At 41.5% G+C, this 18124-nt stretch overlaps 3 protein-coding genes across 5 annotated transcripts in view; 1 reads left to right on the top strand and 2 right to left on the bottom strand.

Annotated features, from left to right (window-relative positions):
- LOC108163344 (protein eyes shut) overlaps positions 1-4972 on the bottom strand; it is a 70476-nt gene extending 65504 nt beyond the window's left edge. The window contains exon 1 of the mRNA XM_017298584.2: positions 4415-4972. The gene's annotated coding sequence lies outside the window, so the exon portion shown is untranslated. The remainder of the gene's footprint in view (positions 1-4414) is intronic.
- LOC108163348 (MKRN2 opposite strand protein) overlaps positions 1-9128 on the top strand; it is a 73159-nt gene extending 64031 nt beyond the window's left edge. For all 3 annotated transcript variants that reach the window (XM_017298590.2, XM_017298588.2, XM_017298589.2), the window contains 3 exons: positions 6923-7424; positions 8277-8463; positions 8593-9128. In XM_017298590.2, the coding sequence (XP_017154079.1) occupies positions 7123-7424; positions 8277-8463; positions 8593-9021 (918 nt within the window). In that variant the 5' untranslated portion in view covers positions 6923-7122 and the 3' untranslated portion in view covers positions 9022-9128. The remainder of the gene's footprint in view (positions 1-6922; positions 7425-8276; positions 8464-8592) is intronic.
- Positions 9129-9911: 783 nt separating this feature from the next.
- On the bottom strand, positions 9912-11410 carry LOC108163353 (protein PRY1). The gene is made up of 4 exons (XM_017298595.2): positions 11272-11410; positions 10604-10711; positions 10316-10542; positions 9912-10260 (listed from the first exon to the last, which is right to left on the bottom strand). Exons 1-4 carry the CDS (start codon positions 11284-11286, stop codon positions 10170-10172), a joined length of 441 nt encoding a protein of 146 aa, XP_017154084.1. The 5' UTR covers positions 11287-11410; the 3' UTR covers positions 9912-10169.
- Between the last annotated feature and the right edge of the window lie 6714 nt (positions 11411-18124).

Below are 18124 nucleotides of genomic sequence, written 5' to 3'. Positions count from 1 at the left end.
AAATGTCTCCACAAAAGCGGAGTGGAGACCATTTGCACGTAAATTACTTAAACCACGTGACATCCATCCCCTAAGGAGCTGTGCAAACAATCCCCAAACTTAATTAGATCTTCGGAAAGGGGGGCGAGGCGAGGCGAACTTTCGAATTGAAAATTTTCAACAGATTCAGACAACAGATGCGGCAACAACGGCTTCAACAACAACTCCAACAGCAATTACAACAACAATACGTACGTGAAAAAGGTGAACAACAATGCAGCCCAGGAAAAGAAAACTCTCCAGCATTGGCATCCTTTCCCCCAGGCCCCACCCAACCCCCCCACCACCACGAATGTGGATGGTTGTTGGTGGGGTTTACGGATGTGCCACCAACTTCAAAATAAGTATGTTTTATGCTGTGCCGCAGTGGCAACAACAACAACAGGAGCAACACCAACAACACTCCGTTGTTCACTGCGGAAGCGGAAACTTCAAAGCGCAAACACTTGGCTTTATGAAGCTGTTAAGGGGGCGAGAAGTGGGGACTGGTGAGGGGAAGGTGAGTGAGGCAACAATGACAGCAAGCGGCACCCAGTGTAGCACACTTTGCGGCGGCGACAGGGCCCCGGAAAAAGGGAGCCACCACAGACAAAAAGGGGAGTGAAAAGTGGGCATCTTTTTGACAAGTGTGTGGGTGGCACTGAGAGAAGCAAAGCTTATCAGATTGGAGGGGAAATATCCTTCTTGCTATCTACAGAAATAGATCTTCATCTGAAGAAATAAAGAAGATAATATTCCGAGTAGTATTCCCCCTCTTTTATCGTGTACTTTTTCTTTGATTGTACAATTTTTACCCCCATTCATTCGATATATTTAATTCCCATTTATTCCCCACTCTCCCAATATCTTTACTCAATCAATATCCGCCTTGGTCTCTGTCTAGTCCTTGGGGTTCCTTAAAGATCGAGGCCCTCCCCAGGACTCCATTCCTTTTAGACCCTGTTCTGCCTTATGGCCACGCACCTGGCCCCCTGCATTGCGTGTGGCCTCTGCTGTCGTCCTGTGTCTCCTGAATTAATGTACGCAATGCAGAGTTTTACTTTTGAGTCCCCCTTCTGGAGGACAGGCCTTCTGCCTGTTATTGTCACCGTTTTGTTATTAATTCACCGAGTTGATTCACTCGCTGTTGCCCCTCGTAATTTATAACCTTCGTCACCAGCTGCGGAAGGCCGAAGGCAAAAAAACAAATCCCCAAAAAAGGGGACAACAAGGAACAATAAAATTTTGAGCAATTTTTGCTGTCAGTCGGCGCCGTGCCGTTAAATTTACTTACTGGCGGATTCTGGCAGCTCTTGGCAGCTTCTTTGGCTCGTCTTTTCCCTTTTTTCCCTTTTTTGTTCGTTGAATGCCCTTTCCAAACAGGGTAAGGGGACTCTTGTGGATCGACTGGCATTGGTTTTGATGGAGCTAAAGGGGAGGTTATTCTCAGAACCAGAAAAGGTTGAAGATTGAAGCAAATCCCCATTTGAACACAAGGTTTTCCCCGCTTAAACCCTAAGGAAAAAAATCCCAATTCTATTCCAAAATTAAATCAATTTTGTTCGCATTTTCCTTTCTTTCAAGAGTGTTTCGATTTCGTTGTTGTCGCAAGCCTTGATGAGTCCTTTTCACCTGTTTCTCGTCTTCGCTCTGCAGGTCTGTCTTTTGCTTGTACATTTTTTATGCGCCTCCTCCTGCCATGTACATATTTTATCCTTTATTTTTTTGGCACGCTCCCGCTCCTGCCGCTCCTGCCACTCCCCGTTCGTCCTGTTCCAAGTGCACTAAAAATGCGTAAACTTAACTTGATTTCACAGACATTTTTTCGTCCTTTTCTGTGTTTGCTTTGGCCAAACAATTCCTTTTGAAGGTCCCTGGCCAAGTGCCTGTCCGGGCCGAAAAAAAAAAACAGAACAGAACAGAACAGAAAGCCAGAAAGAGGATGCAAGTTGTAATTTCATTTCTCACAACTCTTTGGGACTCTTCAGCCGTGCCCTGCCCTCCCCCCCCCTTCAAAACATACTTTCTTGGCCATATGGGTGGGGGTGGGGGTAACGGGGGGCGTACATAGGGGCGTGTTTAATTCAAGTTGGCAAACAGCATAGAGAGATAAAGTTTGTTTGGATTTCGCCAAAGCCCGCTGCTGAAATTGTTGCCGTTCCGTCCCCCCACTTTCTCCCCCTCTCTCTCTCTCTCTCGGAGGGCACTCTCTCCTGTTGTCATATCCTTTATTGCATTTGTTTTCCTGCCTTGCTGCCTGCCACGTTTTCCGTGTCGGGGAAAAGCCAGCCTGGGCTTTAAGGCAAATTCCCGCAATTTATTTTTAGCATTTCATTTCACTCGGCATTGGCCTGGACTTCCTTCCGTATTCCTGCCCCCAAATCAATTCTTGAAAAAACAAATCAAATGTAATTTGTTAAGAAAATCGCTCTCCTGCCAAATATTTGACCCACTATTGAGTTTTCTGTGTGCTCTTTGAAAGCAATTAAATTTGCATACAAATGCCATTCGATTCTAGGTTTTTGTTGGTATTTTATAATAATTTTATATATTAAGGAGAATTTTGCACTAAAAAAACCAATTTCTAAGCATTTATAAGCCTCAAAGTTGGGTCTAGTGTGAAATTGGTATTTGTATCTTTTTGTTAGAGCTTCTGGGATTAGGCCAAAAATTGTTTTGGTCGTTTATTGGGATTAAGAACTTTAAAAGCCTTTATTGAATGCAAATTTATAGGTGATCGAATCGGTTTAGGGATAAAGATACTCCTGAAAGGATTGTACAATTTTTTTCAAGGGGAATATTGGCTCCGATTATTGGAAAATATATATCTGATCATTTATATTGTTTTCTACAGTTTTCTGCATTAATTACACTGCATTTTCTATGAGAAATTTCATTTTAAAAATCAACACACTAATGAATTTGAAAAATTTTTTTTTAATATTTAAACTTACATTTTTTAATAACACCAAAAAAAATAAGAATTCGAGTTCTTAGTCAAAGAGTAGTTTTTTAATATTTTTTTTAACCTTGAAAAAGTTGGTTAAGTGCTTCAAATTAATATAAATGACAGAAAAAAAAATTAAATTAATCTAACGATCCATGGGGAATATTATTAGAAATTATATGTCTGATCATATAATTTTTTTCTAAATTTTTCTGCGTTAATTATAATAAAAAAAAATCAGAAATTAATCTAACGATTTGTTCCTGGAACATTTCAGATTTTAAGGGTTCTTATATTTCCATTTTTTTTTAAGTAAGTCGAAAACCCCCCATAAATATTTAAAAATATATTTCCCAAGTTTTCGAATGCCAAAACTGTAAAGTACACAAAAATGTTGTCTGTGGCAAAAGTTTGTGACCCTCATTCTAGTTTTCCCTTAAAAAATATATATATCCAGATTTTCTTCGAGGAAAACTTTCCTTAATCTCACAAGGCGGAAACTTCATATAGAAATTTCTTAAAAAACATTAAATATTTAGTAGTTTGTTAACTTTTTAGCCCCGAAATTCCGTCACAATCTATGAATTTCGTTCCAATTTTCAAAAGAAAACTATCCACTTAATCTGTCACAGAATATCGCTTATGAATAGTTTTCTCTTGGTTTTCGGGCAAGTAAATATTTTCATTTTAATTTGCATTTTGCATAAAAGCCAAGCCCACTAATTGGGTTAAGAGAGAGCCCAAGGAAAAACTACAGATGGAAAGCCCTGTGTGGCCTTCTCTTTGACGATTTCTTCATTCATTCAAGTTGGGTTCAAAGTTCGCTGCCGGCGGCTTGTTTGCGGGCTGTCAACTTTTGCTTTTGGCATCTCTTATCTCTTTCGATCTTGAAACCGTCTGCCAGCCGAGACTTGAGACCGCAAAAGGGAGCCACAGAACTTGCCTTTGCCTTTGCCTTTGCATCAGTTAAGGCTCTTAAATGTTTCGCCATTTTTGGGCTATCAAAAATGAATTTCGTTAACCGCAACACTTATCAGTCGGTAGACATTTTTCCCTCCAGTTTTGTTGCCACATAGTCATTATCCTGGACACAGGGAAAGATAAATAGACTGAAACTTTGAGGGCAAAACTCATCCAAAGATGGCCTGGAAAGGTCTCGTAGGAAGGACAAAATATAGCTAGGGGTAGAGTAGATTTTTGCTTAATAAAATACAAACTATTTGAGGGAAATATTTCTTAATTTTTCTAGATATCCTTTGGCAAAATATCCCTAGTTTTAAGGGAAATTCAATCATATTTTGAAGCCTCATTAATTTTGTTAATTTCTGCCTGGAAATATTAATATTATTTTGCCTTCTTTTTTCCCCCAGTTTTGGGGGTAATTTCCAGCCTTTCCCTGTCCAGTTTTGATTTTGTTTATTCTATAAATATGTCGATGTTTCCACATACCAAAATCAGTTGAGGGTCTTTATCCCAGTGTTATCCCAAAATGTGAAGAGCCTTGTGGTGTTTGCCGAGAGTTATTTTGTTGGTTGTTTGGCGTTTTTTTGGTCACGTCATCGATTAGCAATGTGTTGCCATGGCATCGTCCACTTTGCAGCAGCACAACACAAACACAAAGTGCGGCTGAAGGGCCTATGAGGGGCAGGGAAAAACCACACAAACTAACACGGAGACCGCGAAGGGCGCGGGGGCGGGACACTCCACCGAGTCCTAGACCTGCCCGCGGGTTGTAAACAAATACGAAAAAGGACAATCTCTCACTGTTGTTGGTGGTCTCTGGGCCTCGGCAGGACACTGCACCGGCGTATCCTTCGAGGGCGGTTTTTTCGATCTCGGAATGCACTCCGCACTCGGAACACCCCGTAACTACGATGATAATGAGGGGCTTTTTGTTCGGTGTGTTTCTTTTTTTTGTTGTTGTGGTTTGGTTTTTGGGGGCCACTTTCCTTTAAGCGATTCTGCGACTACAACACGACCGTCTGCTCGCACGGCTCGCCGTCAACTGGTTCGCCTCGCGACTCCAAGTCGTCGTCGTGGTCGTGCCCCCCGTGCAGCCGAAGATCCAAAAGACGAGCCGCAAAATTTCCCAGTGAATTGTGCATTTTCCACCTCCTTTTGGGGGGGAATTTCCTCTGGCGCTCTCTCTCTCTCGCATTTTAGGGATTTTATTCAGATTTCGTGGTGAGTTTCTTTCGGTGTCGAACAGTGGGCGGTGGGTGGTGGGTGGTGAAGGTGGATTCAGATTTTGCCGGTTTGTTTACGTTTTTGGCCTGCTTTATTTTGGCACCGGCTTCCCCCCCAACACCCGCTGCACGGCCGCCATGTGATTGCCCCAAGGGTTGCTGCCACTTCTCTATGAAGTGCTTTTAATTGATTGAAAAAACCGGCGTATTTTTTACGGCGGAATGGTGGAGTTTCTTTTCATTGAACGGCATTTTTAAAGCGGGAATCGGCTCAATGTTTTTTGATATATATCGAAATTATGGTATTTATTTATGAATTTAAGCAGAACTGGAGTTTTATCATATATTTTTTTATAATATTTATTAAGTACTCGTATAAATAGGGAGAGATCCTTTAGGACATCTCACTTTATTGGGCATCTGCAGTTGAGGCGAGCTTTTCTTGGGGTTCTTGAGGCTATGGGCTCCCTGCTATAGGAATTCTGTGTTTTCTGTTTCGAGCTATAGAAGCTGTCCGCCTACAGGAACTGTCCTATATGTAGAAGACACTTATCACAAATTATTTCTAAAGATTACATACATTTTCGTTAAAATTCTGGGTTTAATTCTTGTGGCTCAAATCTATGAGCACCACTGTTCTATTAAGATTTCACTTTCAAGGTATTTACTCGGTTATCTGTCCAATGAGAATCAACCTAGCCCAAAAGTATACCCTAGAATCATGGCTATCCATCTGGGAATCGAAAAGCCTAGTAAAGAGGCAATCAGATACATATTTTTTATGATTATGCGAATCGTATAATTGATCTAAGTAATTGTTAACACTGGTGCTAGCTGCTTAAATTTATTGTGATAACACTAGTCAACAAAATCGAACTTTTTCTATACCCGGAATTTATGCTTAAAGAATTTAGGGATGTTTTTTCATGGCATCTTGGGCCCCAAACATTTTTCCATGAATTATTTTTATTTATAATTAGCTTTTTTGTTTTTAATACAATATTTTATTTTTTAAATTTAGGTTTTTACCATTCTTAGAAGCTAAAAAATGCAGCTATCAATCGGTTTTTTTCAACTTTTGCATCTAGAAAATATTAGGCTTTCGATCGCAAAATTCATTTTTTTTCCAATATTTTTTATAGCAAAAAATATGACTTCAAAAACTTCAAAAATGTCGGATTTATTTTAGATTCTTATTTATTTATATTATTTATTTAATTATATTATTTATTTTTTTATATTATTTATTTATTTATATTATGTATTTATTTAAATTATTTATTACAAATTCCTAAAAGCCCAAAGACCCTTCAACGATATGCCCAGATATATTAAGATACTATTTTAGCCGATTTATAATATATCTGTACGTATCGTTCCCCTCGCCCGTTTTTTTGCAAATCAATATTCAAATTGTAAATCACGTTTTAGGACCTATTTTGTATATTGATAGATTGCCATGCCCAACCTTGATATCGGGCGTAGTTTTTCCCCTTTTCAACCCCCAAAGTGCCTTGTGAAAAAACCCCTAAACAAGACCAGGCCATAATGATGACAAATGTCATATTAACCAGGAAACTTTTTGGTCGAAGTCCGCTCGCACCCTGCTCGCACACCCCCCTCTCTCTCTCACCCTCTGTCTCCCTCCCTTGTCTTTCTGTTGTGTGACCACAGAAACTGCTGGCCGCCTGAATGTTCAGGGCAAACCGCTTTACGGTCGCAACTTTTCCTGGTCTCGGCTTATTTACAAGAATTTTTCGTTCTATTCCAGGCCCAGGGGCCAGGCTCTAAACCGCAAGCACCCCAAAAAGGAGACAGGAGCGAGGAGCCAGGAGCCGGCAGGGGCAGTGCCACAATACACAAAGTGTATCAATTATAATACGGGTACCGAACCGTATCCAAAGAGGATCTAGGAACTAGGAGGAGGATCAGGAGGAGTATCCACACACAGATACAGACACAGATAGAGATATGTCGGCAACGACAAGTGCAACCACAATTACCTCTGATCCGGGCATCCTCTGTTTTCATCATTGCAACGCAAAAGTTTTCTGCTTCACTTTGCCGCACAATTGTCCCCATTGCAATGCGCCACTGGATGCGGCCACAGATGCAGACGAGGATACGGATGCGGATGCCCAGTCCGTAGTGGACATGGGTGCCACAGCTGTACAGTCCCGCCTACTGCCATTCCGTCTGCCGTATCCCTTTGTGCGGGCCACACAGCATCCGTGCGCCATTGTCCTGCGGCCCTCCACCGGCGATTTTCTCAAGTGAGTACCACAGAGGCATGGACGGGGGTCCCCTATATGGGCATATTCGTACTAGATTATGAGCAAATTTTATGCCAGCCTGGGCAGCCGTTGAATCAAGACTTTGCGGTGTCGAAAATTTATCTGCAAAGAAATTTCCATAAAATAAAAGATTTTGAAACATTTTTATCATAGTTTTCTAAGGACTGGTGCATGAAGCATAAATAAATTATATTACAAAAAATTATATTCCTATTTAAATCCCTGAAAAATATGATTTGATTTTCTTGATACCAAAAACGCACTAAAATTGTTTGAAAAATTCAGTAAATTTCATGGATTTCATGCTCAAAGATGGCTCTAAAGGTATCGAATGACAGATACAAGAGTAGGCATAAAAAAGTCAACAAAATGTCATGAAATTATATAAAATACATGGAGTGTTTAAGGCCATAACCAAGACCATCCAAGGGATTGCAGAATTTCAGACCAAAAAGGCTTTAGCACAGATCTAGATTAAGTACCAGATCGTCCACCATAATTATTGCAAAATTAAAAGAAATTAAAAGGAATATTCAACCTTCTTTCATATGCATTCAATCAATCGTTTCACCCTGAACAAAAATTTTCATTTTCTTCCTAAAAACAAGTGTCTCCAATGGTTTTTCCATATCCCTCTTTTGGATGGAACACATCCCGTCGGATCTTTAACTTTCCGCCCTAAAAGCCAGACCAATTCAAGCCCCCTGAAACCCCCTCTACAAAAATCTCTGTGCAAATTTCTACCAGGTTTTTTTGTTTTTATTTTTTTTTTTTGCCATGCCTGGACTGTAGATATATATATTTTTGATGCGTTGCGTTGTGTTTCCGCAGCGATTACAGCAATGCGACCGATTTGCATATCGCAGTGACCACATCCGGGGCGGACATCGTGGAGTTCGATCGGGACGGACTGCGGCGCCACCGGCGGGACGATAATCCGCGCGAATGGCGGCAGAGCCTCCTGGTGGGCGATGTGCCCGAGCCCTGGCACGACTACTGGGACGAGGTGCTGCAGCAGGTGAGTGGAGGCCGCCCCCCATCTCTGATATTCATGCAAATCCCTAAGCTCACTCCGGTCCATGGTGCATGGTCCATGGTCCACGGTCCCCGCTGGGACCATTTGTATCTCCACCATTTGCATTAATAGATTTGCGCCCAATCTACGCGGTGGTCCATTACCAGCTACGAGGAGACCAGCCACAACTGCTACGCCTTTGTCCTCGCCTTCCTCCAGGCCCTGGGCCACGGCCAGCTGAGCGAGGCGGCCCGCAGCAAAACCACCTTCTGTGAGAGGTACATTGTGCCCCGCACGACCACGGCGGGCAAGTACATCTCCCTCTATCGCAGGCTGCGGCGCCACGGGGTCCATGTGCATCGACAGCAGCCCAGGCTTAGGACCAGGCTCAAGTCCTCCTCCCACTCCGTCGCCGCCCCCGCCCCCGGCTCATCCGCGGATGTCTGTGATGGTGCCAGGAGCACCGGCAAAGCCCCAGCAAACAGTGGCCCCTTCTCAAGCAACAGTATTGGCATCATCGGCTCCCGGCCCCGCCCCAAGCTGTGCACCATTGAAGAGTGATCGACAGAGGGGACTCTCAGGTGGCAGAGGAGAGAGGGCTGGAGTGGCTACCCATAGCAAATGAATGTGAAAATTGTTGTAAACCATAAATTAATTAAAAATAAACAATTAAGTATAAGTAAAAACAATATACAAAAATAAACAAGTTCTCAAAGAAATTGGGGGCATTTTTCTATCTTTCAAAAGTATCTGTATCTATATCGATACTCCCCTATCTATACCCTGTAAGAGGTTATAAAAATGTTGCCAATAAATCGGCAACGACGAAAAGCCATTATTACATTATTATTGTATTTTTAGAATCCCCAACGCCATCGCAGATCATAAAATACCTTTATATATTTATTTTCAAGCCAGGAAACAATAAACCGAATATTGTTTTGTGCCTATCTATGGCCTTCACCTTAATAATTCCATACACCTGGTACATGTCGGGTTTTTCAGTGGAAGTTCGATCTGTTTCCAAATCCAGAACCCTAAGACAGCGAATAACTCTCAAAAGCTCTCTCAGCATTGAAAAACCATCCCTCTCTTTGACGTAATAGCCATGTCTATCCTTCTCTTTCTAACCCTCACCCACTATCGCAGAGGAACACGTTCAATGCCCGCTCTCATCATCTCGTTCCTTTAGATCCTCTCCGAGCGAGTGGCCTGGCTCTCTACGCACTCTCTCTCTCACTCGCACATGCAGAGCAAGTGGAACGGCAGTGGACAAGAACAAGCGGTAAAAGGAAAGGAAGATCACTCTCTGCGCACAATTTCGTAGGGAATTCTTGGACAAAGAAAAAAAAAAAAAATAAATACAAATAACTGAATTTTAAAAGGAAAAACAACCTACAAAATACATATTAGACTCCCTTTTAAAAGATAATAAATGTACCAGCATATGATTAAAAGTATTACAAACTTATTATTTGGTATATTTGGGTATTTAATACTTATTACATAGGTATATATGGCATATTTGATATTTATATAAATTCAGTAATATTTTATGGTATATTTGTTCACTATATAAATTCCGTAATGATGGCTTTGGTGTCAATGGAATGTTTTAGAGGAATGATCAACCCTTTTCGAGGAGGTATATATGTATATATCATATCTTTTATATATATCTTTGGACAGCCTTCCATATTCTTTGGCTTTTAGCGAATTTTGGGCAGCACATTTTCCCGGTACATGTTGTTGTAGTTTCCAGGGGGATTGTAATTGCACACCACATAGATGACGTTGCCCCTGAGAAAATATAATCAACTATAGATATAGTATTCGTAGCGAAAAGATGACCCACCTCTTGGCAAATCCCACGCCCAGCTCGGTGGAGTTCTTCCACACGACTTGGGTAAAGTGTCCCGTGCACATCGAGAAGGTGGGACTGCTCCAATTGTACTTATTGATCTCCTCGTACCAGGAACCCACAGCATCGGCGGCAGACATCCTGCCACCCATGGCCATGTATATGTTCTCGCCGTAGCCGCTGTTCTGGCGATGCTCCATGCGGTTGAGGGCCAGCAAGTGCTGAAATGATGGGCAATAAGGACTGTTCTTTGGGGGGATATATGGTCTATTCGGGTCCTACCTGAGCCCAGTTGGTGGCCAAGGCATTCAGATTGGGGCTCAGCGTCAGCGGTGGGGCTTGGTGCAGGGCGCGATATTTATTGTGCGCATTGAGGCATTCTTGGGCAAACTAGAAGGTTCCGATTTACAATCGCTATTTAGTTACAGATTTGTCTTGAATAATATTTAATTTTGGATTTTTTTGGGTTCATATTTCTGCCTAGAAACATTTTATTTCACCTTTTTATAGTCTTTTCTCACAAAAAAGTCTTTAAGATACCTCAAAAAATATCTCTTTAAAGATAATATCTTCAGATGTCTCCTAAAAGAGCTTTAAACTTCTAATTTAATTTTAAGATTATAATCTTCCATTTTTAGACCTGAAAATTTAGTAAAAAACTATCAGGACCTTCTAAAGATTATTTTAAATAACCTAAAGGATTTTTAAGAGCTTTAGAGATCAGCTTTCAGCCTTCTTCAGAGCACTAGATATATTTTAAAGATCTTTACAGAGGTCTTATGATCTTCGAACCAATTCTTTTTTGATACATGTTTCACAAAATATTTCCCCTTGTTTCTTTCCATGTAATGGACTTTTCACATTTCACTTGATTGCATTTTGTTGGAATCTTTGAAACAAATTTGTTCTCCAAAGATTTCCATTTTCCGCCCCATGCAATTTCCTCTTACTTGTTTCTCGCTCATTTTCGTTCAACTCGTTTCCACTCCGTTGAATTGCACTTATTTTTTAGTCGTTAAATTGTTGTATTGTTGTATTGCTGTATTTAAATTAAATTAAAATGCTCGCACAGTTGTGTTGTTTCGTCGTCGACTGTCGTCAAGTTATGCTGATACTGCCTCTGGCATCGGCTCAGAGGCGGCTTTTATGGGCTCGGTCTGGATTTTCTTATCAGCCCACCGCACAGCCCACACCCCACACCCCACATCGCTGCGAGTCGTGTGCTCCACGGTTAGTCATCTGATCTGCAGCACATTGGTATATCCCAAGATAAATTCTATTCACCGGAGCTTCCACCGGAAGTTCTTGCAAAACAATTACGGGGCTCCATTATCGGAACTATCATTTTTCGTGGGAATTTTGTTACAGAACCAGAAAGGGTAGAAAACACTATATATGGAACAGTATTATGGCAGCGTTTCAATACTGATGTTTCTGGGAAGGAGATCTCCAGGAGGGAAGATCTCTCGCAGTGATGGTTGTAATTTATTTAAATTAAATTATTTAAGGATTATTTTGATTCCTTTGGTAACTGATTGATAGGGATTGATATACTTGAAGAAAAAGTGCCCCAAACTTCAAGTTTTTACCATTTTTAATGTTTCTTCAACTTTGGAATTTTTTTAAGATTTTTTTTTGTATGTTATGATCTTATTTTTAGACTGTAGTTCTTTAGTGGCATTTATTCTCAACAAAATTAGCTACAAAGCATTAAAATTCCCCAAAGAGTGTCCAAGATACGAATTATTTATCAGATCAACCCACATTTACGAGTATAATACACAAACAAATTAATAAATATACTTATAATAATAAATATTATTATAGCCAGAACGATGAAATGAAAACAATTTTGAAAACAAAATATTACTGCCGTTTTTCTACATTTTTGTAATCCCCTTTTCGACTCATTTACAGCCCCATCAACGTGTATCCCGACGAAAGATTGAGTATAGCTTTTGCTCTTATTAAAAACACTACTTAATTTAATAGTAAAATCTCTTTAGTGGAATATCCAGTCTTGATGAGAGAGCGAAAAAATCAATTTTGTTCGCCTGCAGAGCTTGGAGCCCAAGTCAAGTCGTGGCAAAGGTGTTTGAGGCCAGGTTTTACATCCTGTGGCTGCCACTCGCACCTGCCTCATTAATGAGCGCAATAACCCAGACGCTGGGGCGAGGACAAAGGGCACGGGGCAAGGGTGCGGGAACTGGCTGTTGGTTATGCAAAACTGTCATGAATCGGGAAAATGTAATTACATTCTCGTTGATGATGCTGATGAGCAGCCATCCCGCCATTCAGCCAACAGTCTTCCGGCCACCGAGACCCAACCCCAACCCCAACCCCAACGACGACGGCGACATTTCATGTTGGATGGCAAGGAATACGTGCATATAAATTATATAATGTCGCCTCAGTCTCAGCGACACGTAATTTGAAAGTAAATAAGTTTTCCCCCAACTTCGAGCCAAAGTTTTGCTCATGAGTTTAGGCCTCGTCTCGGGTTTGCCACCTGTCCGCCCCGGCCCTCTACCCACATCAGTCGGAGCTTCCGTGCTCCAAATGTATCTAAATGTTCGGGTTCTGTTCTGTTGTTGTTTTGTAGTTTGCGGATCTGGTATTGGAATCAACAGTTTCAGGGGCTTCTCTGGGGCGTCCTTGACGGTGCAAACTTCTAATTGAAAGCCGGGATGTACAACAGGGAGCCAAAGTTCGCGGATAGTTTAAGGCACAACAGAGCTGCAAGTGTAAGTCAGTGTATGAGGAGGTCCCAAGGGATGTCAGAGATGCACCTGAAAGGTAGTTCCAAAAGTAGCTCCCGAAGGTTTTGTCGAGAAGGTCGAGTTCTGCTCCAGTTTCAGGTGCAAAATATACGAAATAAATACCGAAATATGCTTCTAGAAAGATACTATCCCAAGTATGCAGTCCTGTAGGATACCCCCGAAGGGTACTCCCAGCAATATCTGAGAAAAACCCATTTAAAACTTGTATTTTCCAAGAGATGATATAAGTTATCTTCTTAGTTGTTTCCGAATTAATATTATGCCTTATTTATGGTTTTTTCTATGCTAAATTTTGGTATTAAATATTCTCCTGTTTTATCAAATGTTGCCATTCATTCGCTCGACCGTTTCTTGGTCTTCAATGCAGCATTTTGTGTGCCCATAGACCTTGGCAGATAAATAGGAATCAACCATCTGCTTTGAGTCACGATTGCGCTCAAAAGTAGGACAGTGCCGGGGTCTATAGCTTTGCGACATTGAAGTGGGTGTGGCTGGGGCTGGGGCTGGGATTGGAATTGCATGAGTCAAAGGCTTGCAAAATTGATTTCGAAGCTGGCGCCGTGAAACATTAGCCGTGGGCTCAGCTGTTCTTTGGGTCTCGGTCTCCTCTTCCGCTGTTATCTAATTAAAGTGTAAAAATAGACTTTTAGCATAAATGCGTAACGCGAAAAGCAGGCCAGTGGGTGGGTGACGGACCTTGAGCGGCATTAGAAAACGTTTCTTTTCTGTTCTTCATTTTGCCTGCATTCCTTCTACAAATGGCGACTGGCGACTGGCGACTGGCGACAGGCGAACTTTGGACCCAAAAAAGCAGGCAAAAGCTGGCAGCACACTGTTTAGACCCACGGCGTCATGGTAATGATGTAGATGCCTTTCTATGGCTGCCTGGCACGGAACCAATCTGCTGGTTCGGTTCTCCCTCCGCCCCCCGCTCTCCAACGATTTGACACGTTTTCAACGCCGTTGCAGGCGGGAGGGAGAGCATTGAAAATCTCAACTAATGTCAAATGCTTTGTTGTCGTCGTCCCCAAAAAAGGGACAAAGACGCCCAAAGGGTGGGGTGGGGGGGGGCGGTGGAAGACTGTTCTGGTGACACTTTTAATTTAGTAGCGGGATATTTATCAATCGGTTGTATTAATAACAGGCAATGCATCAGGGGCCCAAGATGAATGCATTTTCCAGGATGATTTATGCAGTCTCCAACCAGGGGGGGGGATTCCCCTTTAGCTAGCCTCAGTTGGGGCTTCGTCATCTGGCTTATAAAATATGCAAACATTCAATAAAAGCCCTGCACTTGTCCCCAAGTGTAGCGTCAAATATTGACACACTGTCGACGCCTTTATTCGCGCCCCATTGGAGCCGATAAGGCCACTGATAAGAACTGATTTCATTCACAAAAGCAAATACTGGCACTGGCACTGGATAATTGGTGGAGAACCTTGCTCTTTGCTACACTGCTAATTTCTGTATATCTTTTCCATAGTATCCGTATCTCTAACTAATGCTCGGCTGATACTAAAGCTGATAACAGCCGTGTGTTATCTGGAGAATGGACACAACTTTTGATATGATCATCCCAGTCGATGGACTGTCACTTTTTTGGTATCACTATTCCCCAAGTCTATTCCGCCTTTCCTTAAAAGGGTTTAAAAAAACTTTGTCGAATTATTATCTATTTTTTATTTTTGTTATCTATTTATTGTTATACCAAGAAAAGGCAAACGTTTTCATACAGGAAAAAATTATTTTTAAATATACAAAGCGCTCTTTAATCTGTAATCTGTAATATTTGCTCGACTCCGAGAACTTTCGCTGTAAAATATATACATTTTTTATATAATTAACACTTCCTGGAAATGTGATTCATTTGGCTATGATTATAAAATCTCTCCGACTTCCGATTAAAACCGTCTTTGACCTGCACACTTGACCTGCAGCCACCCCTCCTGCCCCCTTCTGTCCTCTCCTGTTGACGCTTAAAAAATGCATTCACACAAATTTCTTGTGTCAACTGTGAAGTTTTTAGCGAATTAGCAATTTGTGCAGCGGTCGCCGCACTGGAAATTTTATACCAAATTGCAAATTTGTGTTGACTTTGTTTCCCTAAATTTTCCACCTATTTTTTTTTTCGGTTTTCTGCTGCTTTCTTTTCTCTCTTTTTGGGGGGGAGGGGGTGTGGCGCTCCGTGTTGACTTAATGGAAATGTAAATAAAAAGTGAAGTCTCCTCCGCTGCGCGCCCGCCCGGGTCTGTTTGCCACTGATAAGTTTTATTATGGCCATAAATAAATATAGTTTTTAATAGTGTGCACTATATATACACGGTGGGTAAACATTTCATGCTCGATTGGTGGTTTAATTGTCATCTCATCCGTCTTCATTTCTCTCCACGGCAGTGTGAAAATCTGTTGGATTGTCATGCATATTAAGTGGTTAAATTTATTAAAAATAAATGTGCGCCATTTAATTGTCACAGCTGTTGGGGGGTTTTTTTGATTTTTCACAGCCACTGCACATCACGTATACGCGGGGTATTCAACATGCTAGGAATTTCTCTGGGCAGGCACTGAGAAAGGATCATTCCGCAGCCGCACATCTCTGTGGTTTTGGCTGGCCTCAACTAAAACGTTCTTTGTGCCTGGCCATATTGCATTCCCATCGATATTGTGTCTACTCCCAGCCACAAAACCAGTTGCCCAAGGCTCTGCTCTGCTCTGCTCTGCTCTGCTCTACTCTGCTTCTTTAGTGGCTGCTCGAGCAGCATGTGGCAATAAAACTAAATCGAATTCAAACACAAAGTTCATTTACAGTTCATCAACTCGGGCCAAAAGTAAACAAAATGTGGCCCAAACTATGGGCTCTGGCTCTGGCTCTTTGGAAACTTCTAAACTTGGCTTTTATGCTAAATTAAATGTGTGCCACAGAGTATGCTGTGAAAGGGTCCCTTTCCATAGGAGATTGGTGTGATTTCAAGGCTGGCTAGGGCTGAAAAAAGTTCACCCTTTGCTTGGGAATTAATCTGTAATATTTATTTTCTATTAAAAGGTGCGAGGGGCGGGTCTGCGCTGCGGTTTCATTTAGAAGCAGTCGAGCAAAAGGGAATTGAAAGATCAGCCGATGCGCAGCGACGTCGCGACGAAACGCATCGCTGCCAGCGTGTGTGCGTGTGTTAGTGTGCTGCTGCTGGTTCCGCCTATGCGTGTGAGAGCTTTACAGCTAGATTCCAGAGACAAGCAACAACAACACAGCTGCGGTCATAAAACTAGACGCTTAAGCAGGCAAATACAAATCCGGGCATATGAATAGGGACTGTTTATTCTTTGGTTTATTTGTGCATTCACGGGATAATGTCCCTCGCTTAACACACATTTATTGTCCCTAAAAGCATCCTGCGGTTTTGCCATTGTCCGCCTCAATTTTCGGTGACACACAAAAGTTTTTCGCTGAAAAATCAACCGAAAATACCACCGGAAATTGCCATTGATTTCGATTAATTTGCCATGGCTTTTCTGGTCAGCTTTTGTGTCCGTAAAAACTCGACCCCGCTAATTGCGTGTGTAAAAAGCGTGTTTTTTGGCCCCAAAACTCCCGATTTTATGCATTAAATAAATTTGCTGATAATTTGATTTTCCACAAAAGGCACGGCACGAGTGTGCCACGTGTTTTTCATACTTTTGTGGCCGAAAATTTAGAATTGGGGCCAACGAATGAGAGTGCCAAAAAGGGCTTAAAGGGTTCCAATGGCCATTGTGCCATTATGCGATTTATTCAAGTTCAGTCGAAAGGTCACTTCGTTTGACTGGTTACGGAAAATCGTTGGCAACTGCAAATGCGAGAGGGCGCCGAGCCGTGAAAAGCCGAGTAACAGTAACTGGATTTGCTGACACCCGAGGAAGTGCTAAATTATCAGCAGGAAAGGGAAGGAAAGGCAAGGGGAAACTACTGTAAGCCATTGATTGGCAAACACTTAGGGAGAATTTTTTCGTATATAATATAAGGATATTTTCTGGGGAAATAATGCATTTCCTGCTAAAAGGTTTCAATGTCTTTCAATAATTCAGTTGGACAGTTCTTAGGGTAACATAATGCATTGAAAACGTTTAAGTGCAGTCGATTTTCGTTTGGTTTTATACAAAAAAATAAGTGAAAAGTCTAGGTACTCGGTAAAAACGTGGTATATATTGGAAGACTTTTAGGCATTTCAGGGGAACTGCTGTAACAGGGCTACCTCGCTGTTAGCACACCAGGTTAACAGCCTGTTATCGTTAACAGCCAGGTTATCGGACCGATATATCTTTTTAAGCAACTTGCCGATTTATATGAAATAATTTTTTTTGTATAGATTGATTCATTGTTAATATAGCAAGAAAGTTGGTGGCTCCCAGAACACGTTTTTAAAGGCTATTTATTAATTTTAAAAAAAAGTCAATTTTTTTTACTTACTTCTTACTTCGAAGCCTACAAGCCCATACCCTTCGTTGGATAACGACGCCTCGATGCGCCCTCCTACAATACTTCTGAAGTTAGTTGTTTTTGAAATAGTTTTGTACAACGTACAAGGCTGGAGGGCAGTATGACCCACCTTCTCTTACTCGGAAAGAAGAAGTTTAGGAGACTCTTTACTTACCTTCCTCTTGTCTTCTAGGCTTCATTCCGTCTGTTATATTTATCACCTAAAAAAGGGAATTTAAGATCGTTTTGTATTGTATCTTTAAACAGCACACACTCGTAAGTAGAAATAGATTTCACAGCCCCAAAACCCCGCCATTCCCAGCTCCAAATAGGAGTAAAGCGCAAGTTCTTCTGCTCTGAAATTTTCACACATTTCGCATTAAGATAAATAAATATTTTAAAGGCACATTCCTCAGACGCCGCGCCGTTTTACTTCAGTTTTGTTGTAATTTGTGTGCTAATTTCGTGCCTCAGAGTTCAGAGGAGCAAACATTTGAGCAAGACATTCCGTCAACAGCCACCAAAACGGAAAAGATTTGCATATCTTTTGAGGCTCAGCCGCAGCCTGTGAAA

The sequence above is a fragment of the Drosophila miranda genome, chromosome 4 (assembly GCF_003369915.1).
Source record: "Drosophila miranda strain MSH22 chromosome 4, D.miranda_PacBio2.1, whole genome shotgun sequence".
NCBI classification, from domain to species: Eukaryota; Metazoa; Arthropoda; class Insecta; order Diptera; family Drosophilidae; genus Drosophila; species Drosophila miranda.
This window is presented reverse-complemented; position numbering and strand designations above follow the sequence as displayed.